The following is a 24,115-nucleotide window of genomic DNA, read 5'->3' as shown; positions in this document are numbered from 1 at the left end:
TTCATTTTTAAAGAGTAAGAAATATTTCACACAGGACGCAAATGCAAACAGGTTATTGCAGCGTCAAGGCTCGGGACTGTTGGGACAGGTGCTCTTTCATTGTTTTCCTGAGACAGGTAGTTTCGTCTCCCCGCTCACTGGTTTCCTGCTCCGCAGCCAGCCTCAGCCCCCCCCCCCCCCCCTACTCCTTAGGATGTATTCCAGTGCGGCCCTGGGTTCTCCCGGGGAGCCCTTCACTCCTTTTTCTACTGAAAGGAGAAGCGCTTGGCAGCCCTGCTGAAGGGGAATAACAGCCCAGTGTGCCGTGAACAAGGCGCTGAGGATGCTGCTCCCTGCCCACAGGTGTCCCTGGCTAGGCCTCTCCTCTGGCTCATGAGCCTCAGACAGCGCCTCAGTTGGGTGGGCCCAGAAGCGCCCCCCCCCCCCCGCCGCCTCCAGGGCGCACCCTGCTGGCCTCAGGGGGTTAGCAGGTTCTGCCTCCGCGTTACAAAGCAGGGGAGGCCTATTTAACCAAGCAAATGTAATAGCTGATACACTCTCAGCCACTTCCTAAGGCTCTTCCAACCACAGTGTTCACACACACACACACACACACACACACACACACACACACAATCTCTACATCTTTTACCGGAAGTCTTCACCAAAGGAATAAAATATTTAAAACACCTTAGGCAATAGAATTGTCTCCAGATTTTGGAAAAAGTGTTTAATAGAAAAGTATAATTGAAAATATTTGGAACATGAACACACACACACACACACACACGCACACACTGTCTCTAATTAGGAAGCAGGCAAAACTATAGCATTATTTGCTACAACCTGAAGCAAACCTACGACAGTGGAATAACAACTACCGTATCTGTACAAGTGTGGGGCCCCAAATAAGCTCACATTTAGACAAGAGTGACACATGGCCTGACTGTTGAAGGTCTGTTTAGATGAAATGGCCTGGCATGTTTTACATTTGCTAAGCTATTTAGCTGCCGGGTTTGACAAGATTTTTGAAAGGGGTGAAAATTAATTATTATTGCAATACTACTACAATAATTTGCTCGGCTAATTGCATTCCAGTGCAAAAACAGGCAAGGAAGAATTTCCTCCCAGGCTATTCTCTGATTCTGCAGCATTCGTTTTAAGAGTAATGAGATTTTTAAAAAGTCAAACCGTAAATATCATGGCTTCAGCAATCTGTCCTGCTTCCAGTTTAATGCGAAATGAATAGCACCTCTGTGAGAGCGGTTTCACGCGCACTCGGATCCAGTTTTCTCCTAGACTTGGGACGGGAACATCTCTCTCCCCTGAAAACTGCTCAGAGTATCTCTGTGACATTGTTTGGGGATGGTTTTAATTTGGGGGCACAAGGCTCGTGTTTTATAGTGAGGGGACCGCTAGCGAGGATGGGCAGGAAATTGTGAAAGTCCCTAAGTGAGGTATGTGTTGACGGACTAGCCACCAGGGGTTTCAGAGTGTGGCGCAGAAACAGAGAGAGGAATATGGGCTGTTGTGGGGTTTCTGGGGTTCGCACAGCATGGCGCGGAGTATTCCTCATGCTCTGCATCTAAGCTGTGACTGACGTATAGAGGATCAGTCTGCAAATCTACGAAGGCTTCCCTCAGGTTTGTACAGGCCATGTCCTGTACAAGGGCGCCTGGCTGAGGGCTGAGGGAGCTTGAATTCCACTCTGTCCCGCTCTCCAGACGAGACCCCAGCTCAGGGTCCCTCCAGGAGGTGGGTGCGCCTTTTCCAATTTGTATTTGGGCCAAGGGAAGCCCTGAGACTCTTTTAGATCCTCACCCTTCTGATGGCAAAGTCTGGTCTTCATCTCCTCACCTCCCACTATGGATGTTTTTTAAGGAAGTGGGTATGCCCATGGCAAAGGTGGATTCATTCTAAAGATGTGTTTTCGGTTCTGTGAAAGCGGAAGGAAAAAACGAGAGGGGGGAAGAGAGGAAGGAGAGGAATAAAAGGAAGAATGAAGACAAAGTTGTCCTTCTGCCTAGTAAATTGTGGATGCACTGTCCTTCCCTGGACACAGCTGCAAAGGGGTAGAAAATCAATTTTTTTCTATTACTCCACAGTGAGGAAGGAAAACCTATTTGTAAATTGAATTAAACCCAATAATAGCATGTCTGTGTATTTGTCGAGGACTATAAAAATTAGCCACAGATACAACTACATAACCCAGCAATGTAACTAGAAATCAACACTCTCCTATTTCAAAGCTTAGTTGAGACATCTTTCTTCCTTTTTTAAAGAAACACCCATGGCTAAATGTCACTAAGACTCTTCAGCGTGCCAACATATCAACACCTCAGTAAGGATTCTGGAAGGGAAGAAACTCCAAAGCCCCATCTGGGCAGAACGTACTTCCAATTCTTGCCTTTGCTTCTTGTGCATCTCAGTCAGTAATGATGATTGGATATGGACTAGAACGTTCTAGAAGACAGTTTCTTTCCAATTACCTTTGGGAGATAATTAGGTCTTCCCAAGTTGCAACGTGTGGTGCTGACCTTGGAATGAATCCTCTGTGTCTGTGTAGGCTAGATCCTGTTCACAGAAACCCTAACCCATCCACTGAGTCGTGAATTACCAGGCTACAGCAGTGAGGGTCTGGAAATTTCATTAGCAGTCTGCCCTCTAGTGGGATAACACAGTACTTCAGATAACTAGGAATAGAAAAGATTTTTTTCTTCTCTTTCAGAGAGCAAAAGAATTCAAGTTTTCCAGATAGTGCAAGGTGAGGCATTTATCCTCAAAGACAGCGTCCAAAGCTGAATCAGGCAAGGCTCACAATGACAGGTCCCCAGGTCAAAGACAGGGGGTGCTGTTGTGGGCGTGGCAGCAAGGCCTGCAGAGGCAAAGGTTCTCCTTCTCACATTCCTGGAACCCTCCAGGGTTCTCCTTGGGCGACAGCATTCAGTTCCCCAGTCCACTGTAAAAATGGGACCCACTCTCAGAGCAACCAACCCATCAGGAATATTACAAATAATAGGCATTTTGTAATTTTTTTTTGTGTGTGGCAAATTATTGACACAAAAGAGGCTTTCAAATAGGCTGGGTTGAATTTTTGCAAAGGCGGAGCATTTTGTAAAAAGACCACATCGTTGTGCCTGTTGTTCTTAGCGCAGAGTCTGTGTTGTGATGGTGGCCGGATGTTGGTAAGGCAGGGGACGGGCTCAAGGCTGCTGTCAGGGTCCGCTCCTGTCTTCTAAAAGCTCAGAACTTGGCCTGCTTCAGCTTGTCGATGTGGTAGCAGAGTTTCAGTGCAGGTCCCAGCTTCAGGCCCAGGTATTTCATAATCATGTCACTCTTCAGCAACAAGAGAGCATTGCCATCAATCTCCTGGTGGGACAGGATCAGTGCAAAGGAAACCCAGAAGACAGAGTAATCAAATAGTGGCTACAGTGAAGGTGTAGTCAGGAATGAGGAAGGGAACATGGATTTACTTAGGGACACATTCTCTTAGTCCCAAGGCAAGATCTTCTTTAAAAGACAAAGCACAAAAACCATACGCTGCTCCTCCCATTATCTCCCTGGGGTAATTTAATAGAATGGATCTTGCATATTCCCACTTAATCCTGATCAAAGGAATCAAATGTAACTCCAGCATGGTCCCAATATCCTGCATATGATGTTTATCTTCTCATCCAATCTAGGGCTAAATGAGCAAGAAGTATGCAATGTTTGTTGGACCGAATGTTTGTTTCCCCAACCCCACCTTCCAAACCCCTGAATCCTATGTTGAAATCCTAACCTCCAATAGGTGGTTACTTTGAGGGGGGTAATTAGGTCATGATGGTGAAGCCCTCACGAATGGGATTAGTGTCCTTATCCAATGAGAAAATGGCAGTCCGCAACCGGAAGGGGGCTCTCACCAGAAGCAGGTCAGGCTGATCTCGGACTTACAGCCTCCAGAACGGAGAAGAAAATTGCTATTGTTCATAAGCCAGCCAGTCTATGGCACTTTGTTATAGCAGCCTGAACACAAGATGCCATCCATTGGACCCGTCCGAGTGGTTCCTTCCCATTCCGGGTGTGGTATAACCCTGACTTCCATCCATCACTCATCTCTTGTTTCTTTTCTTAGTAAAGCCCACCCACCTTTAGTTGATTGCCAGATTGCCAGTTACACTCTATGAGAATGTTCGGGTGTTTTTTGTTTTTTTGGCCCTGTTAATAATGCTGGGTGACATACATTAAATAATGCACCAGCTTCCTCTCAGGGTCTGGCACAAAGCACTGCTAAAGGAATGCCAATCCCTGGAGGTCCTGGCATTGCTCCCATTTGTTTCTGAAAATGGGAACCCTCCAGAATGCATGCTGAAGTCATGGACCGAGTAGGGCTGGGCTTCCTCCTTAACCTCCGGTGCTATTTTTAGGTCACTTGAGACCAAAAGTAGAAATTTTGGGCACTCAGATGGGGAGAAGAGGCACAATTATAGGACTCACATAACTGTGCAAGGGTCACTGGTCCTTCTTATTCATCTAGCCAGCCCTCCAGTTATGGATGAAGCACTGACTCTGGGTCACTCACTCTCCATGTCCTTGGAAAAACGGCAGAGTGGGCAAATCTCACCTGTGGGCCCTCCCAGGGGCCTCATTGCCTAATTTCTCTCTTCACTCCACCCCCTAGACTTTCACTGTCTCCCACCACTTTGGAAGACAGCCAGGCTCCTCCCACCCAGCTCTGTCTAAATATAACCCAGCCTGTGGTCCTTGCTCTTAAGGCCGACTGTTAGGTGAGGTCAAATATATCCCTGATAAAATGTGAGATGTGAGTGTCAGGTTAGATAAGGATCCTCCCCAGATCTGAGAGTATGATTTCAATGACAGAGTCACCAAATAAAATGAAAGACAGGAAAAAATGAATGGTAACTGTAGAAAGCAGAATAACGCTCCCTCTCTCTCCCCTAAGATGTCTATGTCCTAATCCTTGAAACCTAGGATATACCTGGCAAAGGGAAATCATGTTTGCAGATAGAATTAAGGCTGTCAATCATCTGACTTATAATAGGGACAGTATCCTGGATTATTGGGGAGTACGGAGCAATGTGATCACAGGGTCCCTAAACGTGGAAGAAGAAAGAACCAAAGAGTCAGCAGCCTGAGAAGAACCCCATTTAATGGTATGGCTTGGAGGATGAGAATGAGTTGATAGGAGCCAAGGAATGAGGGCGGACCTAGATGCTGGAAAAGGCAAGGAAATGAATTCTCCCGAGAGCTTCCAGAAAGAATATCAGCCCTGCTGACACCTTGACCTCAGCCCATTGAGACCCCTGTCAGACTTCTGACCCACTGGACTGTAAAGTAACAAATTTGTGTGTTTGGGGTTGGGGGAAGGTAGAAGAGGGTAAAGTGGGTCAAATGTATGGTAATAAAAGGAGATCTGACTTGGGTGATACAGATGATGTATTATACAGAATTGTACACTTGAAACCTACATAATCTTACGAGCCAATGTCACCCCAATAAATTTAATAATTTTTCAGAAAAATGGGTCATTTTAAGCTACTACATTTGTGGTAATTGGTTACAATAGCAATAGAAAACTGACATCGTAAGCTTGGCAGGTAGAGAATTACTTCTGACCTTTTTTTTCATGTACTATCTTTATATATTTCAGAATCTCCTAAATGATTATAAGAATGCCTGCTGCCTGAAGGCTCTCATCAAGCCAGGGACCATGCTGAGCACTTGGGGTGCATCTTCTCATTTAATCCTCAAGCAGCTTAGGACTCGGCACTGACACAGTTTGCCTGGCATATAGTAGATCAGCTATAAATATTGTTGAATGTGCAGATGGATGGGTGGATGGGCAAAGAACATAGGCGCTCTTGTGAAAGGCCAACGTGATGGAACAGATGGGACAAATATCCCTTTAAAACAACCTAAGTGGTGGTTGTGCTGAGAAGCCTGTGGTCCCAACTGGCCTCCTTGGGTGGTACCCCCAGGGCTTAGTTCAGACCCCTCCCAAAGCCCACAGCTCCCTGAACTTCACTCCCCTCCTCTGCCTCCCTCCACCCGGCCTCCCCGGGCCAGGCCCACCACACATACATGCTTTCTGAAGAGCTCCACGTGGGGCCCCAGGGCCTGCGGGTCAGCGTCTTTCACAAACCAGACCACATCCTCCACGGTCCAGGTGGACGGGTTCCTGCTCCTCGGTCGCCTGCCGTCCTGCCCATCTGGAGAAGGGCTTGAGGCTGGATGGGTGAGCACAGAGAGTGGGACCTTTAGATACCAGGACAAGGGCCTCAGCACCGACCTGTGCTGCCTGCTCCCCCCAGCCCTCTAGCCCAAGACAGTGGCCTGCGCGGCCTCCTGTGACAGAGCAAGGCTGTGTGTGCCTACACACGGGTCGTGACCCACTGTTCCTCTAGCTTCCCTTGCCCACCTTTAGCGGCGCTTTTGCTTCTGTCTAGGGGACATTTACCCTCCCTTCTTCCCAGAGAGGTTCCACCAGCCATCAGAGCCCAGGGAGACCCCGTCCCAGGCAGCATTTCTGTGTCCTGCCGGCTGAACACCACCTTCCTTCACCTTTAACCCAGAAATCTTTGTTCTTCTCTTAAGATGCTTTCTGGTTTGCATTACAAGCAGGCATGTCCTTGCCCGCAGCCTCCAGTTCGATTTTAATTTCTTGAGGATGATCTTTGTCACCCCAACCCCAACCCCCCATTCATTCCATGAACATCTCCTGAGCATCTCCCCTGCACCAGGTCCTAGGCCAAGTGTCTGGTGGAACACAGTATCCTCTCACTACAGCGTCGGTCATCATCGGCTCCTCCCTGGCTCTGAGTAAATGTATTTGTAAGCACTGGGTTAATGTAAACTGACTTAATATCCTTTGCAGAAATAGTATAAATAACTTATACAAGAGCCTTGTGTGAATAATCCTTGATCCTATTTTCAGGCCAGAAAAAAGTCTAGGCTGTAAACGATGAAGCTGCTTTCCCACAGAGGAATCCTAAATTAGAAGCGGAGGGGCCTGCGCTTCCGTGGGCGTCTGGTGCAGCGGCTCTCTGCGCTCTCCTGCTCCTCCGCACGTGCCTGAGCCGCGCACCGTCTCCGTGAGCCTCGAGAGGAGCACTGCAGCCCACTTCCCAGTCTGCCCTAACTACCTAACGGTTTGGTTGAGAATTGGGTTTACTTTGAGATTTCCCCTGCCTCTTCCTTCTTGGACCTGGAAGGGTCCCCTAAGGTGGTCTGGCTCGGGGCATTTTGGCAGGGAACAGTTACTGGCCCCCTGGAGCCATCTGAATGAGGGTGCGTGCTTGTTAGAGGTGATCCTACTGCCTTCACGGCCATCTGCACCCAAGTGGGGACGAGGCCTCATGGAACTGCATTCGCCTCTGGATCCCGCCCCGTCGGAGCTTCGGCATTAATCAGGGAGATAATAGATGCTCTGATTACAAAGGCTGGAAGTCTCCGGTGCCAAGAATGATTTCAGAGTGATCACAGCAGAGGTCAAATCTAATTTCCTGTATTTGATAGAAATAAAAAATACCAGACGGACTCAGCCTCATCCACGGGCGCTTAAGTTCCTTTGAGCAAGGTCAGGGCCAGGGCTAGGAAGGAGGTGTCCGGTCTCCGAGGAGGAGGAGGCGCTCCCGGTGAGGACCACGGAGGGAAAGTGGCCCCTCCTGGTGCCTGGTGCTCGCTGCGGGCATTTTTCACTTTTCCAGGCTGGAAGGGCAGCAGCGGGCCCGGCTCGGGAGCCTCTCTGAGGGGCCTTCAGTCACACGCGACAGAGAGCAGCAGGAAGCCTGTCACACCTCCGGAGCACATCAACTCGCTCTAGGAGGAGTGGGACGTTCTGGCGGCAGGTGTAGCCTTTGCAGTGGTCTCTGCCCGCAGAGCGGATGAATACACCAGCCCCTCCAGCTGCTGTGAAGGTGTCAGGACGACAGACGGTGCGCCTGACACAGCCAGGCCAGGCGGATGTGCTTGCACATTGGTGCGATGTGAATGCAGTGTCGCCCTGGGAGCACAGAGCCCGCGCAGCGCCTCCGGCAGGCGGCGTCCCCCAGCGCAGACCGCGGTGTGTGCTCACCCGCTCACTGGGGCCGCGGAGACGGGTAAGAGTGCAGCCCCGCTGTGAATGCGTGTGCAATTAAAGACGGGTGCTGTCCTTGCTAAAGCTGAAGTCACAGTCCCCAGGAATAGAATGACTATGAATCAGGGTTTAAAGCAACCCCGAACATTTTCACAGCACAGGTGCAATCTCTGAGTCCCTCTGTCTCCTACATATCTACAAGCACATGCGCACTTTCCTTCCGCGCATTCATAATTCCGAGGAAACGTCTTCGCTAACAGTAGAGCCGCGAGAAGAATGGAACGAGCAATGAGCGGGGAGTCAGAAATCCCTACCACCCACCAGCTCCGTGAGCGTCTCTGCTTCTCCGGTGTGGAACAGGGGAGTTGGGTGGGAGCTCTAAGGTCCCATCCACCTGAGACACTGTACGGTCCCTTCTCACCACAGGGTCCTGTGCGACACAAACGGGGTTACCTTCTCACACATGTGAGAGCCTCCTCTGTGTCCATGCACAAAGCCCACAGAATGAAGAGTCAACCGCCAGGCTCCTGGTCCCTTTCCTGGCCCTGATGATTCTCTATGGGCCTGTTTCTTCAACTTCTTTCTCAAGAGTATTGTAAGAATCAAGTGAATGTGTAGCTTTGGGCTGGAGCCCGACAAGAAACATCTGAAAGAAGCCCATCAGTGTCCAAAAGAGATGTCGTCCCTCAGGCTACCTGTACATCTCAGCCCGTTCCGACTCCCTGGCAGCTAGAGCTGGGCTGGGAGGACCCAGGGTGAAGGCAATGGGGAGGGCAGGCCTGTCCTCAGCTCCTCCTAGTCACCTGGTCCCGCAGAACGCACCCTTCCTAGACACAAGGCCAGGCACTGTGTGAGGTGCCCGGGTTAGCACACAACATACAATAATTTTTACTATGAGGTGAGGGAGATGGGAGACAGCAGAGAGCCTGCCCAATCCGTAGATTTTTGCTGTTGTTTTGTTAATCCTCACCTGAGGATATTTGTCCATTGATTCCCAGTGAGAGTGAAAGGGAGGGAGGGAGGGAGAGAGAGAGAGAGAGAAAGACAGAGAGAGAAAGAGAGAGAGAGAGAGAGAGAGAGAGAGAGAGAGAAACATCGATGTGAGAGAGACACATCAATTGGCAACAGGGGGCTGTGGATTGAACCTGAAAACCAGGTACATGCCCTTGACTGGGATCGAACCGGAGACCGTTCGGTCTGTAGGCTGATGCTCCAACCACTGAGCAAAATTGGCCAGGGCACAATATTTAGATTTTAATCACGTTTTTCTTTTATTCCTTCCAGACCAGCTGACACGCCTGTGTGAGAAGAGAGGACCACAAGCTTCCAGCGAGGCTGAGCTGGGCTGATTCCTTCTCTGTCGCCACAGACACCGTGACCTCTGGGCAAGCAACCTGATCTCTGCCCGGAAGCCTCCAGCCACCCCTCTCCCCACGGCCCCTCCCGGCCAGCTCCTGCTCTCCTTCCAGCTGGCTCCACGGTCACTTTTCCGGGAAGCCTTTCTGACTCCCCAGGGGAGGCTCGGTGACCTCTCCCTATCCGACCCTTCCATTGCATCCATACTTGTCGTGTGGAGCAAGAGTCGCAGCTGTGATTCAGCCGGTGCCATTGCTGTGTTTGTCTCTCTGGAACGCACCCTGTCAGCTCCATCCTCAGACCTGAGATCCCAGGCATGTTGTGCTCACTAATACCTGCTGGCTGGGACTCACCGAAAGCTCTCTAAGTCTTCGATGTCACAGCTCTTCCTTTTCCCCAGAATGAGCGGGCCCTTCCATACCTCGGTCATCCCATCCACACCACATACAGCGCCGTACCCACCCCTCCGGCTGAATCGTCTCTATCCGTTACCTGACGCCACACCTATGGGAGCAAGCTCCAGCCCATGGGAAGCATTTGAGTGGTAATAACAATGTCAGATTCCCTTTGTTTTGTTGTTGTTGTTCAGATAGAGTGGGAGGGAGAGAGGAGGAGGGAGAGAGAGGAAGAGAGAGATAGAGAGAGAAACATCGATGTGAAAGGGACACATCGAGTGGCTGCCACTTGCATGACCCAACCAGGGCCGGGGACAAACCGCAACCGAGGTACATGCCCTTAGTGAGAACCAAACCCAAGACACTCAGGACCACAGGCCGACGTTCTAACCACTGAGAAACCCGGCCAGGCCTCACTTTGTTTCTTGATTCTGAAGCTCACACTTAGTTGTGTTTGGGAATTCTGCAGCATGTGCTGTTATCTGAAACCTCTTCATAGATCTTAGTGATTATGTCTTGGATGAGAGACAGGAGAGAGCTCTCAAATTTTCACCTGAGTATTAGCAAAAAAACAAACCACAGGGGAATGTGTCCTGTGACTACATCCCTTCTGAGTCTTCTGGCAGAGGTGACAGGTATGCTACATCACGACAGCAGGTGGCCAGGGTAAGCGTACACAGGAGAGGGAAGGCTGGTAAGTTTGTCACGTCATCAACATCCACTCCCCTGCCTGCAGCCTTGTGCAGTGTTCTGGCCTCTGTGGTTTTAATCCATTTTGATTAGCACCATGGGGGGAAATCCATTTCTAGTTCCCTTGCAGAGTTTATGACTCGGGTCAAACCCTCTTAAAGAGGTATGGCTCCTTCTCACCACCTGGGATGCAATTGCTTTCACCTGGGATGCAATTTCAGCGCACTACTGAGCGTTCACTGGGCAGAGGGAAAACTTAACAGCCCTCCAGAGGCCCACAGCAGGCAGCTGGGTGACAAATGGGTAAGGGGGCCAATGGTTTTCTCTCCTGCTTTAATATATTGCCACTCAATTAAGTCTGGTTTATTTCCACGGTTTCCAAATGTGCTTAGCTATGCAAATTTTGTTCAAGCAAAGCATACATAGAACCCCACTCTGCAAAGGTAAAGAGGTCCCGGTTAAAGAGGGCAGGATGTTGGAGTCCTGTCTGCTCCCATCCCCTCTTCCCTATCCCCTAGAACCTCTGAGAGTTAGATGCTCGGTAAATAGCTCTTTCGTATGTGCCTTTAACAAGCAGGCCTCTTTTCTGCGGCTGCAGAGGATGCAAACACGAGCAACAAACCTCACTGAGCTGAGGATCTGGTTCCTACTCTGGGGCTGGAGAGAGGAAGTACCAGAGATGAGGAAACGAAGTGCTCAGGGAGGAGCAGGGGAGGATGAACACTTCTGATCATGAGTGTGGCCGAGACTGCCTGTAGCCTAACCAATATTTTTTTTCCACTTCTTCCTTTGTTAGAGAATCCCGGAATCCTTTGAATGGAATAATGGGACCATGATTGCTTGGAATTGAAGCTATATTTTCCAGCTTCCCTTGCAGCTCCTGGCCACGTAACTAAATTCTGGCCGGTGGGATGTAAGCAGCAGGGGAAATCTCTTGCAGGGATGCCAGCACTACCCTCTGCCCGGTTCTTCTCCCCACCCCCTTCCTTCATCTCGATGCTGAGAATGTGCGTGGCTGGCTGGCTGGCCCTTTCCAGTATCTATGGTTCTGTTTAGCACCCTGAAGAAGGCACTCATTAAAAGGAATTTTTTGAGCATTAAAAAGTTAATGCACCTACAAGGGTAAATCATTTCATTTTTCTTCAGTGCATCACAAAGGCTCAACAATGAATTTCAACTGTTCATCCTGCAGCAGCTTTATCCTAGGAGGCTGGTGGCTGTGTGATTTTGAACATCCCACAGCCCTAGGGGATCCTGCTGAGTATGCACAACTCTAATGTTCAGGGTATCAGGCAAAGTTCTCACTAACATTTCTAAGTTGTGAAAGAGACCATTAATATTCAGGATCTAGTTAGTGGTTTGCTCGGAGTGGAAGGCAGCAGGCACTGGAGGGCTCTGTTCCTCTGACCTCACCCAGGATCCTGAGAGGCAGAAGTCCTGAGCGAGGGGGGCTCTCCCGGGGTGCAGCCAGGGCTCTGGCAGAGAGGGTTTTCTCAGAGCTGGACCAAGCAAGGGTCTGGGCCTCCCCCCTGGCAGATTGCTGATCAGGGTCTGATTCCAGGAAAACAAAGGGCGGGTAGAGATAAAAATAAAGGACAGGAGGGTGGTTGAAACTGGGGTGGGAGGACATCCCAGGCTCCACTGGAAGGAGGCAGCAAGGGACTTGGACAGCTGAGCTCCCTTGAGACCCCTCTGAAGGGTCCTGGATTCCCCTCATCCAGGGGCACCAGATGGACTGGGATGGGCTAGACAATTCGACAGCAAGTGATAGTCCTCTGCATCCAAGTTGTATCTTCCTCCTACTGCTTGAAATTCTACACTTAAGACATCGGGCCTGAGATTTCACCCACCAAAATGGGGGAGAGAGTAAATGTCTCCTTTTTACAATTCAATCAGGGTGGTGTCCAGTGGTCACCACCCCGAGCAAATGGGCGTTGGGTTGAGGAGAAGAGGTTGAGAGAAAGATGTGTAAAGGGCAGAGGGATGCCAGGATGAGAGCTTTGACAACCAGGGACAATGTGAGGTGCAGGGCACCATGGTGGCGGGGGCAGGGGGCAGGTACAGAGAGAGTGAAGGTTTATTGAACACCAACTATATGCCAGATGTTACTCTAACTCTGGGGATAAACCGGGGACATAAATGCTGCCCCTCATTCACTTTAAGACATTGGTCTATGCCAGATCTTGTTCCCTTCTTTTGTTACTGGAGAGGAGATGGAAGTGTCTCTCCCTTTAGGAAAACGGGCTCTGCACACCCAAATCTCCTGCCCGGCCGAGAGCCCTGCATGATAGTGTCGAGGAGTGGTCTACAGGTGCCTCTGCATTTGGTAAAAGCCCACCCCCCGGCTGAGGGACTCTGCTGTACCTCTCAGAACTGACCCCTGCAGAGGCCCCTGCTGCCCCCCAATCCGGCCAGCAGAGGCTCATCGGGGGTGGGCGAGGCTCTTTGAGGGGGGTGTGTGGAGGGCCTTGGATCATACAAGGGAGCTAACTGCTACGGCTTCTCGGGGCTGCTGGTGGAGACAGAAATGTGGCTTGCCAAGGCTCAGGACAGAAATGTGGCTTGCCAAGGCTCAGGACAGAAATGTGGCTTGCCAAGGCTCAGGACAGAAATGTGGCTTGCCAAGGCTCAGGGCAGAAATGTGGCTTGCCAAGGCTCAGGACAGAAATGTGGCTTGCCAAGGCTCAGGACAGAAATGTGGCTTGCCAAGGCTCAGGACAGAAATGTGGCTTGCCAAGGCTCAGGACAGAAATGTGGCTTGCCAAGGCTCAGGACAGAAATGTGGCTTGCCAAGGCTCAGGGCAGAAATGTGGCTTGCCAAGGAAGACAGCCAGCCCCCTGGGAGGCTCCGGGGGGCCAGGTGAAGACTCTGCCTCCTCGGCCTGGACCTTCCTTCTTCAGCTGCTGAGTTGATGCGCTGTGCTCTGTTGGGTGTGTTCACATGATCTGCGACTACTGACATTTACTGGGCTCTTACTTTGTCCTAGGCCTTGTACTAAATACACATATGAACTTATTTAATCCTCCCAATGAACCTGTGAGGTAGGTGCTGTTATTATTACTCCAGTTTTACAGATGAAGAAACTGAGGCACAGAGGAGCTCGGACTTGTGAAAAGTCAAACAGAAAGTGGCAGATCCCGGATTCCAGCCCAGGCTGTCCGGGTCCCAGTCCGTGCGCTCATCCACTGTGCTCTACGGCAGCTACTCATTAACAAAATACTGAAAATTATTTTTAAAAAAATCAGAATGGACGCCAAACTATCCCTAGAATGACAGCGCTTTCATACTTCGCATCCCAACAAGCGACCGGTCATGGGTGAGACAGAGGTCACGCTACAACCAGTGCTGTGGGAACTTTGCTGAACTCTGCGCCACCCACGTATCTGTAGCCTTTGGGTGTCACCCACCACCCAGAGAAAACTCTTTGCTAAGCTCTGGTGCTTGTTCCTGGCACAGAGCTGGTCCACACCTCTCAGACCCCTTAGAGTTGAGTGGCAAACTGGCCAGCTCTTGCCAAAGACATGTGAGTGGACATGATGTGACTACGTCCAGGCCCTCGGGAAGTGTGTGCCTTCTCCACTTGCTCCGCCCTTTCTGCCCCCTGAGTGCTTGGGCAGGGAGGCCTGGGGACAGCAGAGCCAGAGGAAAAACAGAGCCTGGGCCCCCAACTGGGATGCACCCACCAACTAGGAACACCCACCTTGGTCTCTTGAACAAAAAATAAACTTCTATTGTACTTGAGCCACCATACAAGTCTACTTACTCCTACAGCCTAGCCTACACCATTTCCTTTGCTCACTGCCAAAGGCTGATGTCAGCTGTCTTCAAGAACAACCCAAATGCAAAAGGGGCCGCGGAGCCCCGACTTCCCAGTGTCCCCAGTGTCCCCAGTGTCCCTGGCTCAGACGGCACAGCCCCTCCCGCACGCGCAGGCCCGCAGAGGAGGGGAAGCCACAGGAAGCGCTGAATGTGCGTTACGTTACCACATCTGTTTCCTTCCAGAGAGGGCCCATTTCTCTTAGGGCTGGAGCCTGGGGGTCTCGGCCCGGGTGCCGAGGGGCCTCCGGAGGACATGGGGCTGCTGCGGGGGCCCCCGGCGGTGGTGGCTGGGCCTCCCCCAAGGTGGCCGTCTCCAGAGTTCTGCCGCTTGCAGTACAGCGAGGAGGAGGCGGGCAAGGAGCCCCTGTGGCTAAAGGCGGAGGCGGAGGGGTCCAGGCTGTAGCGGTTCATGCCCACAGGGCTCACCAGGCGGCACTCTGCGGTGGTGAATGTTTTGGCTAAGCAAGAAAGCAGGGGAGAGAAGCAGAGATCAGAGAGCAGTTCAAGGGGCCACCTGGCTCTCAGTCTTGGCAGACCTTCCCCAGCAGCACAGGCCCGCTCTCTGGGGGGACAGGAGATGAGGAGTGGACCCCATGGCACAATCCCTAACAGCTCACCTCTCAGCAGATGGAGACACCTGCCTCACCAACAGAGCATATTATCTTAGGGATTGGGAGATATGTCCCTCCGTGTCCGCAGGAAAAGTGATTATCTTAGTGATTGATGACTTGGAAATAACATTCAAAGGAAGGTCTTTCCTCCTCCATGGCTCCGCCCCCCTGGCAGTGTCTGCCAGCTTGTCTGAATCTCTGCACACCCTTCTCTTGCCCACCATCACTGCCTCCCTCGCCTGGCAGTGCTGTAAAGAGGCTGGAACCCTCGTACTCTGCCGGTGGGAGTGTAAAATGGTGCGGCCTCTTTGGACAACAGTCTGGCTCTTCCTCAAGTGGTTAAAAATAGAGCTATTATGTGACCCAGCAATTCCATTCCTAGGTAACCCAAGAGAAATGAAAACGTACGTTCACATAAAAACTTGTGCATGAATGTTTACAGAGACACTGTTCATAATAGTCAAAACAACCCACTTATTGAGCACCTACTATGGGCCAGCATCATTCTAAGCCAGTGATTGGTAAGACTGTCAGTGCATTCCCTCTCTTGGGACACTAATATATTGTCTGGGACACTAATCCTTTTTGTGTCCCCAATGGCAGATGCCTTGGTATATGTGAGGAAGCAGCTCTCAGTGTATGGCATACAGAAGGCACTCAATATTTTCTGAGCAGATATTTGGGCCAGTTTAGCAATGAGGCAGCCATTATACAGACTATGTATTAAAATTCAGATTACAAAGGATTAAAGATAAATTCTTCATATAGACGCATGATAAACAATGGGAAAAAAAAGAGATTGAACTAAAATATTTATTCTGTTTATTCAATATTTAAAATCCAAATTAAATATGTCTATGGAATTATGATAATTTAAGGGAGAGAATGCAAATAATTCGCCAATCTGCACTACAGTTGGAAAATATACATGCAGACTGAAAATTGTTCTCCTAAGACAATGTGTGGAAATGGGGAACAAGGGAACATGGACGTGATTGGTTTAAAAACTGCTGGTGACCGTGGATGAGATCAAAGGTTTAAAAAGCCAGTTTCTGGGCTGTGATCCAAATGAATTCATTAGAAAGTAAAACTGACATGAGAGAGCATCAAGCATTAGCCCTCTACTCAGCAAAGATGTGCCAGTGACCCTGAAGTCAGCTGGGTGGACAACCATGGAGAAGCCACCAAGCCCGAGCTGTGGCTCTGCACAGCCTGCAGCTCCCAGGAAGCCTGGGAGTGAACATCTGGGTCAGGGGCACACAGCAGAATTGATCAGACGCATCTGCTCAAACCCGATGGAAACAGCCATTATGAGTAGGGGTGCTGATGCTAGCATCGTACCTGACAGATACAATGAAGGCCATCATCACCCAACCACAGGGCTGAAACGGACCTTCACAGAACACCCAGCCCAGCATGTCCTAAAGTGTTAAATGCCTCCCACTGGTGGGACAGGGGATGGTTTTTGGTGGTACTTCTGTGTATTTGTGCAGAAATTGCCACTGATTTGGCGGTTTATGAGAACAGACATATATTCTCTCACGCTTCTGGAGGCTAGAAGTCTGCAATCAAGGTGTCAGCAGGGCCATGCTTTCTCTGAAAGTTTCAGGGGAGGGTCCTCCCTTGCCTCTTCCAGCTATTCAAAACCTTAATACTGTTCACAAGCCTGAAGGCACCCAGCACACCGGTAGATGAATTACAGGCATGCGGAACTTCTAGTAGCGTAAACATTTAATAACATAGGACACATGGGTTGTTTGTTGCCTGAAACCACTACTTAAAGTTGGAAAAAAGAAGGACCAAATTTGTACGTGGAGAGAAAAGTTCGCTTTTCAAGCGGTTTTGTGGCTGACTGGTGAGTGAACACCAGGTGGGGCCAGCAGACCTGGGATCGTCCAGCCCAAGAGCCCAGCATGGATCCAACCCTGCACACAGACACGTGCAAACCACGCTCATGGTCCTTTTCTCCTGGATTCTTAGAAAATCCTTTCTCATCTGAAATGAGCTGTCTTGCTACCCCCGAACCTCTCATTAAACAAAGCAGGGTCAACAAAAGGTGTTTTGTGCACTTCTCTTCTTTAGCTGCCTCTGTCCCAGAGTCTAAGGACGCCACTTGAAAATCATTCAATCTTTCCTCCAGAAAAAGGAATGGCCTGCTTTTGTATGCTCACACACGCATGCTTACATAGAGAGGCAGATGCAAAACGGCACATTCAGAGAGGCAGGGTTTCGTGTCTTAGGAACCTTCCGGACAGCTTTTCACCACGGCTGACCTGTGGACTGATTTCTCCCAGTGCGTGAAGCCTGCCCACGAGTGAGGCCCCAGAACACTGGGACAGTTCAACCCCACTCAGCCTCAAGGGATACCCACTTGCTTCCAAACCTGAACTGTGTCTACGCCTCTCCGTTTGGGGAACAAACCCCAGCGTCAGGGGAGTGTGGGCTCCCCTCCTCCCTCACCCCTACAGAGGCCTCTGCGAGGCTTCCAGGATGCCTGGCCACCCGGTCCTGCTGCGGCGCGGAGTCAGGCGTGAGGACCGGGAGCACCTCCAAAGAGCAGGCAGAGGCAGACCAAGAAGAGAGCCAAGAGCCAGAGAGAGAAAGAGAAAGTTCCGAAGTGGCGGGAGCGGCACAGAGAGGGAACAGGGGCCCACGTGTACAAAACCACAGACCCTCCTGACCGAGTTGCAGTTCAGCTGGCATTGACCCTTGTTGGGTAGGACATAAGGCCTAACTTCCTAGTTAAGTGAACTTGGACTATTTATTTTATTTTAAAAAATTAAACTGGCACTTGGATTCTCTAACTAAAGGAAGCCCTGAAAAGCAAAATACCTCCATCTGCAAATTTATTTGCCAATAATATCTGTTCATACAATAATAACCCCCAAATTGCAGAGCTTTAGGCACGATTCTTCCCCAGTTCTTCTCTCTCATTCTGTCTGTCGGTCTGTCTGTCTCTCTCACATGCACACTGGCCCTGCACTACCCCCTTATCTCCTCACTTGGGTCATGACCTCCAGGTACAGAAGCAGCTGCACAGAGTGAACCCTTCCTGCCAGCTTCACTGCCACCTTCCCCGGTTGGGAGCCTGTGCCTCTCTTGGGATCAGTTGCCAGCAGGCCTACCCAGCCCAGCAGGGCAAACAACCCTGCCCAGTTTGGCAAGAGGGTCAAAGCACTGGGTCAGTGTCCAGAGTACCCATGTGTGAAAGGCTTGGCTGGGCTGCTTAAAGAGACGGACGGCAGCGCCACAACCTCTAGCCCGGAAACCCAGATTAGAAAGGAAGGTCACACGGTCAGCCTGATCACACGGAATAGCTGCTCCCAGTGCTTCACCTGGTGCCACCACCTGCGGAGCGCCAGCAGCCCTGGAAGGTGGGGACCGAGCTGGGCAGGAAGAGGAAGGGGCAGGAGCGAGGCCCCAGGAAACAGCAGCAGTCCCCAGCGGAGCCGCCTCTCCCTCGCTGGAGCCAGGACACTCGGGGCGTTGTTCCCTACCTCGGTGGCTGTCTCCGACACCAGGCAGCCGCGCTCCTCGGGCCCGGCGCCGCCCAGCCTGCCCAGTGCTGTGGGAGGCCTGCGGGACCTCCCGAGGGTTTCCTGCTGGCGGACACCAGCGGATTCCCTCCTGCCCTCGCTGCCTTTCACCAGGCTCTCTGCGGGAGATTCGCAGATTTCCTTTCTGAGGCAGTCCCGCCCCTCATTCTCGCTCAGATAAGCTCATCGTGTTTTCCCCAGGGCCCTCTGTGGCCTCCTGTCCCAGGCTTCCTGGTTCAAAGGGCACCAGGCCACACCGCCAATGAGGCTTAGCATTTCATTTGCTTCAATTAAATTTTCCCTCAACTTGGTCTCTGGCCAGTATAGATTTTCTCTTTAATCTTGTCTCTCAGTTCAACTCCCTCAGCCCTCAGAATCAACCTTATGACTCCCTTCTGGTCCATTTAAATACATTTATATCCTCTCTCCCCTAATGAGATGCACAGAAACCAAGCATAATTTTCATGCCTGACACTTAAACTCCTCTAGTCCTCCTGGATGCTTCTGATTGACCTACCCCATATTTCTGGTTTGCCTAAGACTTTCTTCTAAGCCTATGGGTTGATTTCCTGCTGTGGAAATTTTGCCCAAAGGCAATTTCGCCCCAAGTCAGCCATTTGGAATAACGATTGGCCTTTCATTCTCAAGCGGAGAGCAGGTTTCATACCCACCCTCTCTAGCGGCAGTAGCTGCTAAGATGCATCTACTATGGAATAGCTGTGCAATTCTCTCTCCCCTTTGCCAAGCCTCTCCCCCAAGAAGCATGGGAACTCCCAGGAAGGGGGGGCTCCCTCAGTCATGTTCTGTTTTCTTAACAGCCTCCACACTTTTGAGGTTTTCATAGCACTCTGAAGAAATTAAAAGTGGTTCTTAATCAGGGAAATGTTGCAGTCCTGGAACAGAGAGAGGACACCTTGAGTTTTGCTCTAAATGGACACCCTGACTTTGAGGAAAGCTCAGGGTACTTCCCAGTATTCCTCACACTCGCGGAGCAAGTTGCCGTGGCGTGAGGTGCTCTGTGGAGAGGGCTCTGTTGCAAGCAATCAACAGCTTGTGGGAAACGGAATCTGGTCAACAACCCGTGAATGAGCTAAGAAGTGGGGCCTCCCCTAGCTGCGCTCGTGGGAGACCAAGGGCCAGAGGACTTAGTCAAGCTGACTCCTGACTCACGGAAACTAGGAGATGATCCATGTTATGTTAAACCACCAAGTTTGGGGGTAACATATCACACAGCAAAAGATAACTCATACAGATGGGAAAGGGGCATTTGCTTCATTCCTCTTCACTCTGCCTATCCCGAAAGGACACTGTAATTATTAATTCAGTAGCTGCTAGGATGTATCTACTACGGAATAGCTGTGCAATTCTCTCCAAGGACATTTATGGGCTTGTTTTTAGCAAAGGGTTTATGGCTTAGGTATGAGACCTAGAAATTGCCCACTAATAAGAGAGAGTATGTGACGTTTACTTTGGACGTCTACTGGGTTCCTAAGTTGCTTCAGTTCCTCTTGGCGTGCTTTGCCATTTTTACCCTCGTTCTGATGTGTGGCCAGCAGATACGGGTGTGGATCAGCGGCAGATACTCCTTTAGTGCCCACCACGGGGGCTCAGGGCATCAGTCCAGGGGAACAACCCAAAGGGGTGGGTAGAGTCTCCAATCACAGCTACTGTGGGCCTTGGGCCTTCAGGAATGGTTACGTCTTATATACCTGGTCCTTTGTTCTTTCTGCGTTCTGATGTATAAATCAGACCTTGGTCACCATCTCCTGAGGGCCTGGCCCATCCCCTACATCTCCTCTTCCATCACAGGCGGGAGACCCTTGGGACAGGCCTGCTAGAGACACCGAGGCCTTCTGCAGCTAAGCCATGAGTCCCAGCATTATCTGGCCAGTTGGCCAGTGACTCACGGGGGACTGATGGGTGGGTGTCACATTAGGCACAGTTAGCCTCATGGACAAAGGAGACGATTTCCAGTAGATTTTTCATTTGAAGGAGAGCGTGGGGCAAGGGTGTCTTTCAGAGAATTCCTAAGACCAGCCCTGCAGGAAGAATGAGTCATATGGCCTCTGTCTACAGGCCCCACACTCCCACAGAAGCAGCTCTCCCGAGCAGCAAGGGCCTGCTGAGCATTTGCCATCATCATCATTCTGTTCCTCGAGTCTTGGGTTTGGGCATCTTTAATCCACAAAATGATTTAACCTGTGATCTAGGACAAGAGAAGTATTATCTTAATTTCCTTTGGTTGCATTTTAATATAGATACTTTCTATTGAAATATCATCAAATTGGTCAACATGACTCAATATCATGCTATCTGTCTCATATTTAAAGTACCTTGGGAGGTTCCAACAACTTAATTGGAACATTCATTCATTCATTTAGCCAATAATTATTGAATATGTATCTTGTGCTTCCTCAGTATCTACAGGACTCATAAGAGAACTTAACCCTTCTAATGCAAAGGGATCCAATAAATTAGTGAACATTGTAAAAATCTATTTTAAATTCTACAGAGCCAGGCTTTCCTGAAGAGGTTATATTTTTTCCCTTTAGCTAAGCATTTTAAAACACATGCTGATATTACAATTTAATGAGTAATTTCATTGAAAATATAATAAATAGCTTTTCTGAAATGAATCCTGTTGGCACACAGGCAGAGCTCAGATTAGGAGCCCTGTGCTGGCTCGTGCTCCCTGCTCCGTGCTCAGAGCGCTGGCTGGGCTGTTCCTGGACCTGTCTGTCTGTCCGGAGATATATGCGGCCTTAGTATCTGCTGCAGAACCTCAGGACACACTTCTCTTACGCTTTCCATCAAAACTTTCTGCGAGGATTCTTAGTACCTGAGGCGGACACTGGTACTTTGTTCTCCTTCCACATGACCCTTTCCTGCCCTTGGCTCGAGAACCAGACAGCTCACTTTGTTCCCATGGCCACGGCTGTGGGGGACGAAACAGCTCTGCAATGTCCCAATCATCGCCGGCGCCGGGAGACAGGCAACCGCAAGGGAATCTCCAGAAACACTGTCCTTTGCTTCTTTTTTTTTCCTTATCATTTTATAAATTATTAGAAATATCAGATCAAACTCTGCCTCATGTCTGGTGGAGTAAGCCACTTGGTGTGGGTTCTGTAGAGCGAGCAAGTCCTCCTGGTGTCTAGAGTGACGGGCTCTGCCTGCCCCTGTGTCACCCAGCACAGATATAGCTGGAGCACAAGGACACGTTAGGAAACCCAGGAGAACAGAGGCTGGAATCTACTTGGAGTGCAGTTTTCGCCTAGATTTTGCTGAGTGAGAGTTGGGGGTTGTTTTGTTCTTTTACATCTTTTCTAGAAGAAGTGACACAGGAGTCCCACAAGCCACCTGTGAACATGCATTTGGTGCCATCAGGCTTCTAAGCTGGGAAACAGGACGCACACCCCACCCAGCAAGTGTTAGGGCCCTACAGACAGACCGGCTGGGGAGGAAGAGCAAAGGGCCGGGGAGGAGAAGACCTGAGTTCATTGTCCTCCCAGCTGCTACCTTTCTGTGTGGCCTCCGCTCTGCGGGCCTTAGTGTGTCACAAATAGGGGAGCCCATACTGTTTGCTGACTAAGTGGATGCTTCTATATCAAGGAACTCATGCCACTGGATAAACTATTTCCTCTTTGGAATAAACAATCTTTTGGAAACATAGATCTTCTCTGCATAGTCATTCTCTGTAGAGCTATGATATTAGACACATTTGTAGTTCAGCACGGGAGCAGATTTGATTTCTGAGTGTGGGGTGTATAGGTTCCACCACAGTGGAACATACTGGGAGTGTCTGTTACTCTGGCAGTTTTCTGGTGCCTTGCTCAAAGACCACCAACCAAAGAACAAAAACATCAAGCCTCAAGAACAAATGTCCTTCCTCATCTCCCACACTACCATTCACGTATCAAAAGAGCTGTTCAACAAAAGGTAAACAATTTGTTCCCATCATGTTAAACCTTCAAAAGGCAGGAAACCAATCTCTACATTAGATCTTGCAGAAAAGTTCAGTTATCACATCTGTGGTTTCCAGATCTCCCCACTCTTGGTGAGCAGACAATTTGGACTGTTGTGTTGCACAGAGTTTAAGTCAGTAAATGTTGACTGCAGACGCGTTATGTCTCAGGCTCTGCTGGGAACTGCGTGGTCCTCTCCCCAAGTCTGTTTAGCAGGGAGATGAGATCTGGACCCAGATTCTAGCAGAATTAAGTGGCATCGTGGAGTTGTAAACAAGGGTTTGGGGAACAGAGATCCTGCTGTAGGTGTGGCCAGTACACACTGAGAAATTTGCCGGTTGTCACTATTTCATTTCTTTCACCCTTTTCCCCAGCCCTGCAAATCTCTGTCTCACCTGGATTTACACACATGCCAGTCCCCTGACCACTCTGCCCCCTCACGACCCTCTCTTCTTCTCCAGCCCATGGTCACCTCCATGGGACACTGGATCATCTTTAGTGGCAACACTTGTACAGAGGAGGCATCGTCCTAGCAGAGGTAAACTTATTTTACTGAAAACTTGATATAAAGTTTTCTATGTAAGCAGGACGTGGTCAGCCCACGCGTATCACTCAAGGTGTGGTCCCCAACCAGCAGCATCACCTGGGTGCCTGCCGGCAATGCAAACTCTCAGGCCCACTGAGCCGGATTCTGCTTTTTTACAAGATGTTCAGTTGGTTTCTGAGCATGTTAAACTTTGAGGAGCACTAGCTAAAGCTTATTTATAATCGAGATCTTTTTTGTCAATATTCAAAGATAAGGTAAAAATGTCCCCTTATTCATCTCCTGACTTCTGACGAAACAGAAATGTTATCAAATGCATGCTTCTGCTGCCATTCTCCTAAAGCACCCAGAGAGCTGCTCTATTTCCTAAAGCACGAACCACGGCTGGTTATCAGTTAACAGAACTGGAGGAAAATGACGGAGGTTCCTGGTCTCAAGCCAAGAACTCTACTTTCCAGACTGAATTCAGGCGGCTGAGTAGGTCTGCAGCCTGGTTTTCCCTGGACGCAGGAGAAAGATCATTTGGCCGAAGAGTTTATATTTCAAAGGTCTGAGGAAGAAATTCGAAAGAAGTTCTTTCTCTGCTCTAATGTGGCCCTCTGTCACAGTGTCCTCACCTTCACCTTTGGAAGGTCCCCTCGCTGGAGCTTCGGGGGCACCCTGACCTCCTGCTGTTCAGGGCTGCCCTCTGCCACCTCCAGACGTGACTCTCAGCCTGGAAGGGACCAGAGAGAACATCTTGCTCCTACCCACTGTGTTCTCAGAGTTTCCCCTTCTGGCCCTAACAAGTAGACCCCTGCACTTGTTACCAGTCACGGGGAGATCACTACCACCCAAGCAGCCCCTCCACTTTGCAAAGGTCTTTACACTGTCAGCTCCACTTGACTCCCGAGACAGCATCTCCTGAGAGTAATCAGCTGCCAAGTTCTCTGCCTGGGAGAGTATTCCTTAAATCCATGCTTCGCAAACTTTGCTGTGTCTTCAAAACCCCTGGGACCTGTGGTTAAAGAGTGTGGGAGGACCGCGAAGCGTTTGCCATCCTCTGGTGGTGACAATGCTCCTGACCAGAGTTTGAGTGGCAAGACCTTAGGCTAAATGAAATCAGGCTTCAGGACCACCGAGAACAGATCCATGTGATCTGCTGA

At 50.1% G+C, this 24,115-nt stretch overlaps 1 protein-coding gene across 6 annotated transcripts in view; it reads right to left on the bottom strand.

The window, feature by feature from the left end:
* Nucleotides 1-693: 693 nt before the first annotated feature.
* Nucleotides 694-24,115, bottom strand: part of SCML4 (Scm polycomb group protein like 4) — a 94,709-nt gene continuing 71,287 nt past the window's right edge. For 4 of the 6 annotated variants that reach the window (XM_036249311.1, XM_036249314.1, XM_036249313.1 and 1 more), the window contains 3 exons: nucleotides 14,482-14,775; nucleotides 6,061-6,206; nucleotides 694-3,348 (listed from right to left, as the gene is read on the bottom strand). In XM_036249311.1, the coding sequence (XP_036105204.1) occupies nucleotides 3,223-3,348; nucleotides 6,061-6,206; nucleotides 14,482-14,775 (566 nt within the window). In that variant the 3' untranslated portion in view covers nucleotides 694-3,222. Of the gene's footprint in view, nucleotides 3,349-6,060; nucleotides 6,207-14,481; nucleotides 14,776-18,425; nucleotides 19,145-24,115 lie in introns of those variants that run through there. The other 2 variants (XM_036249316.1, XM_036249312.1) reach the window with 2 other exon arrangements.

Source organism: Molossus molossus, unplaced genomic scaffold (genome assembly GCF_014108415.1).
Source record: "Molossus molossus isolate mMolMol1 unplaced genomic scaffold, mMolMol1.p scaffold_m16_p_8, whole genome shotgun sequence".
NCBI classification, from domain to species: Eukaryota; Metazoa; Chordata; class Mammalia; order Chiroptera; family Molossidae; genus Molossus; species Molossus molossus.
The sequence above is the reverse complement of the archived record's forward strand: the minus strand, read 5'-3'. Positions and strand labels throughout refer to the sequence as shown.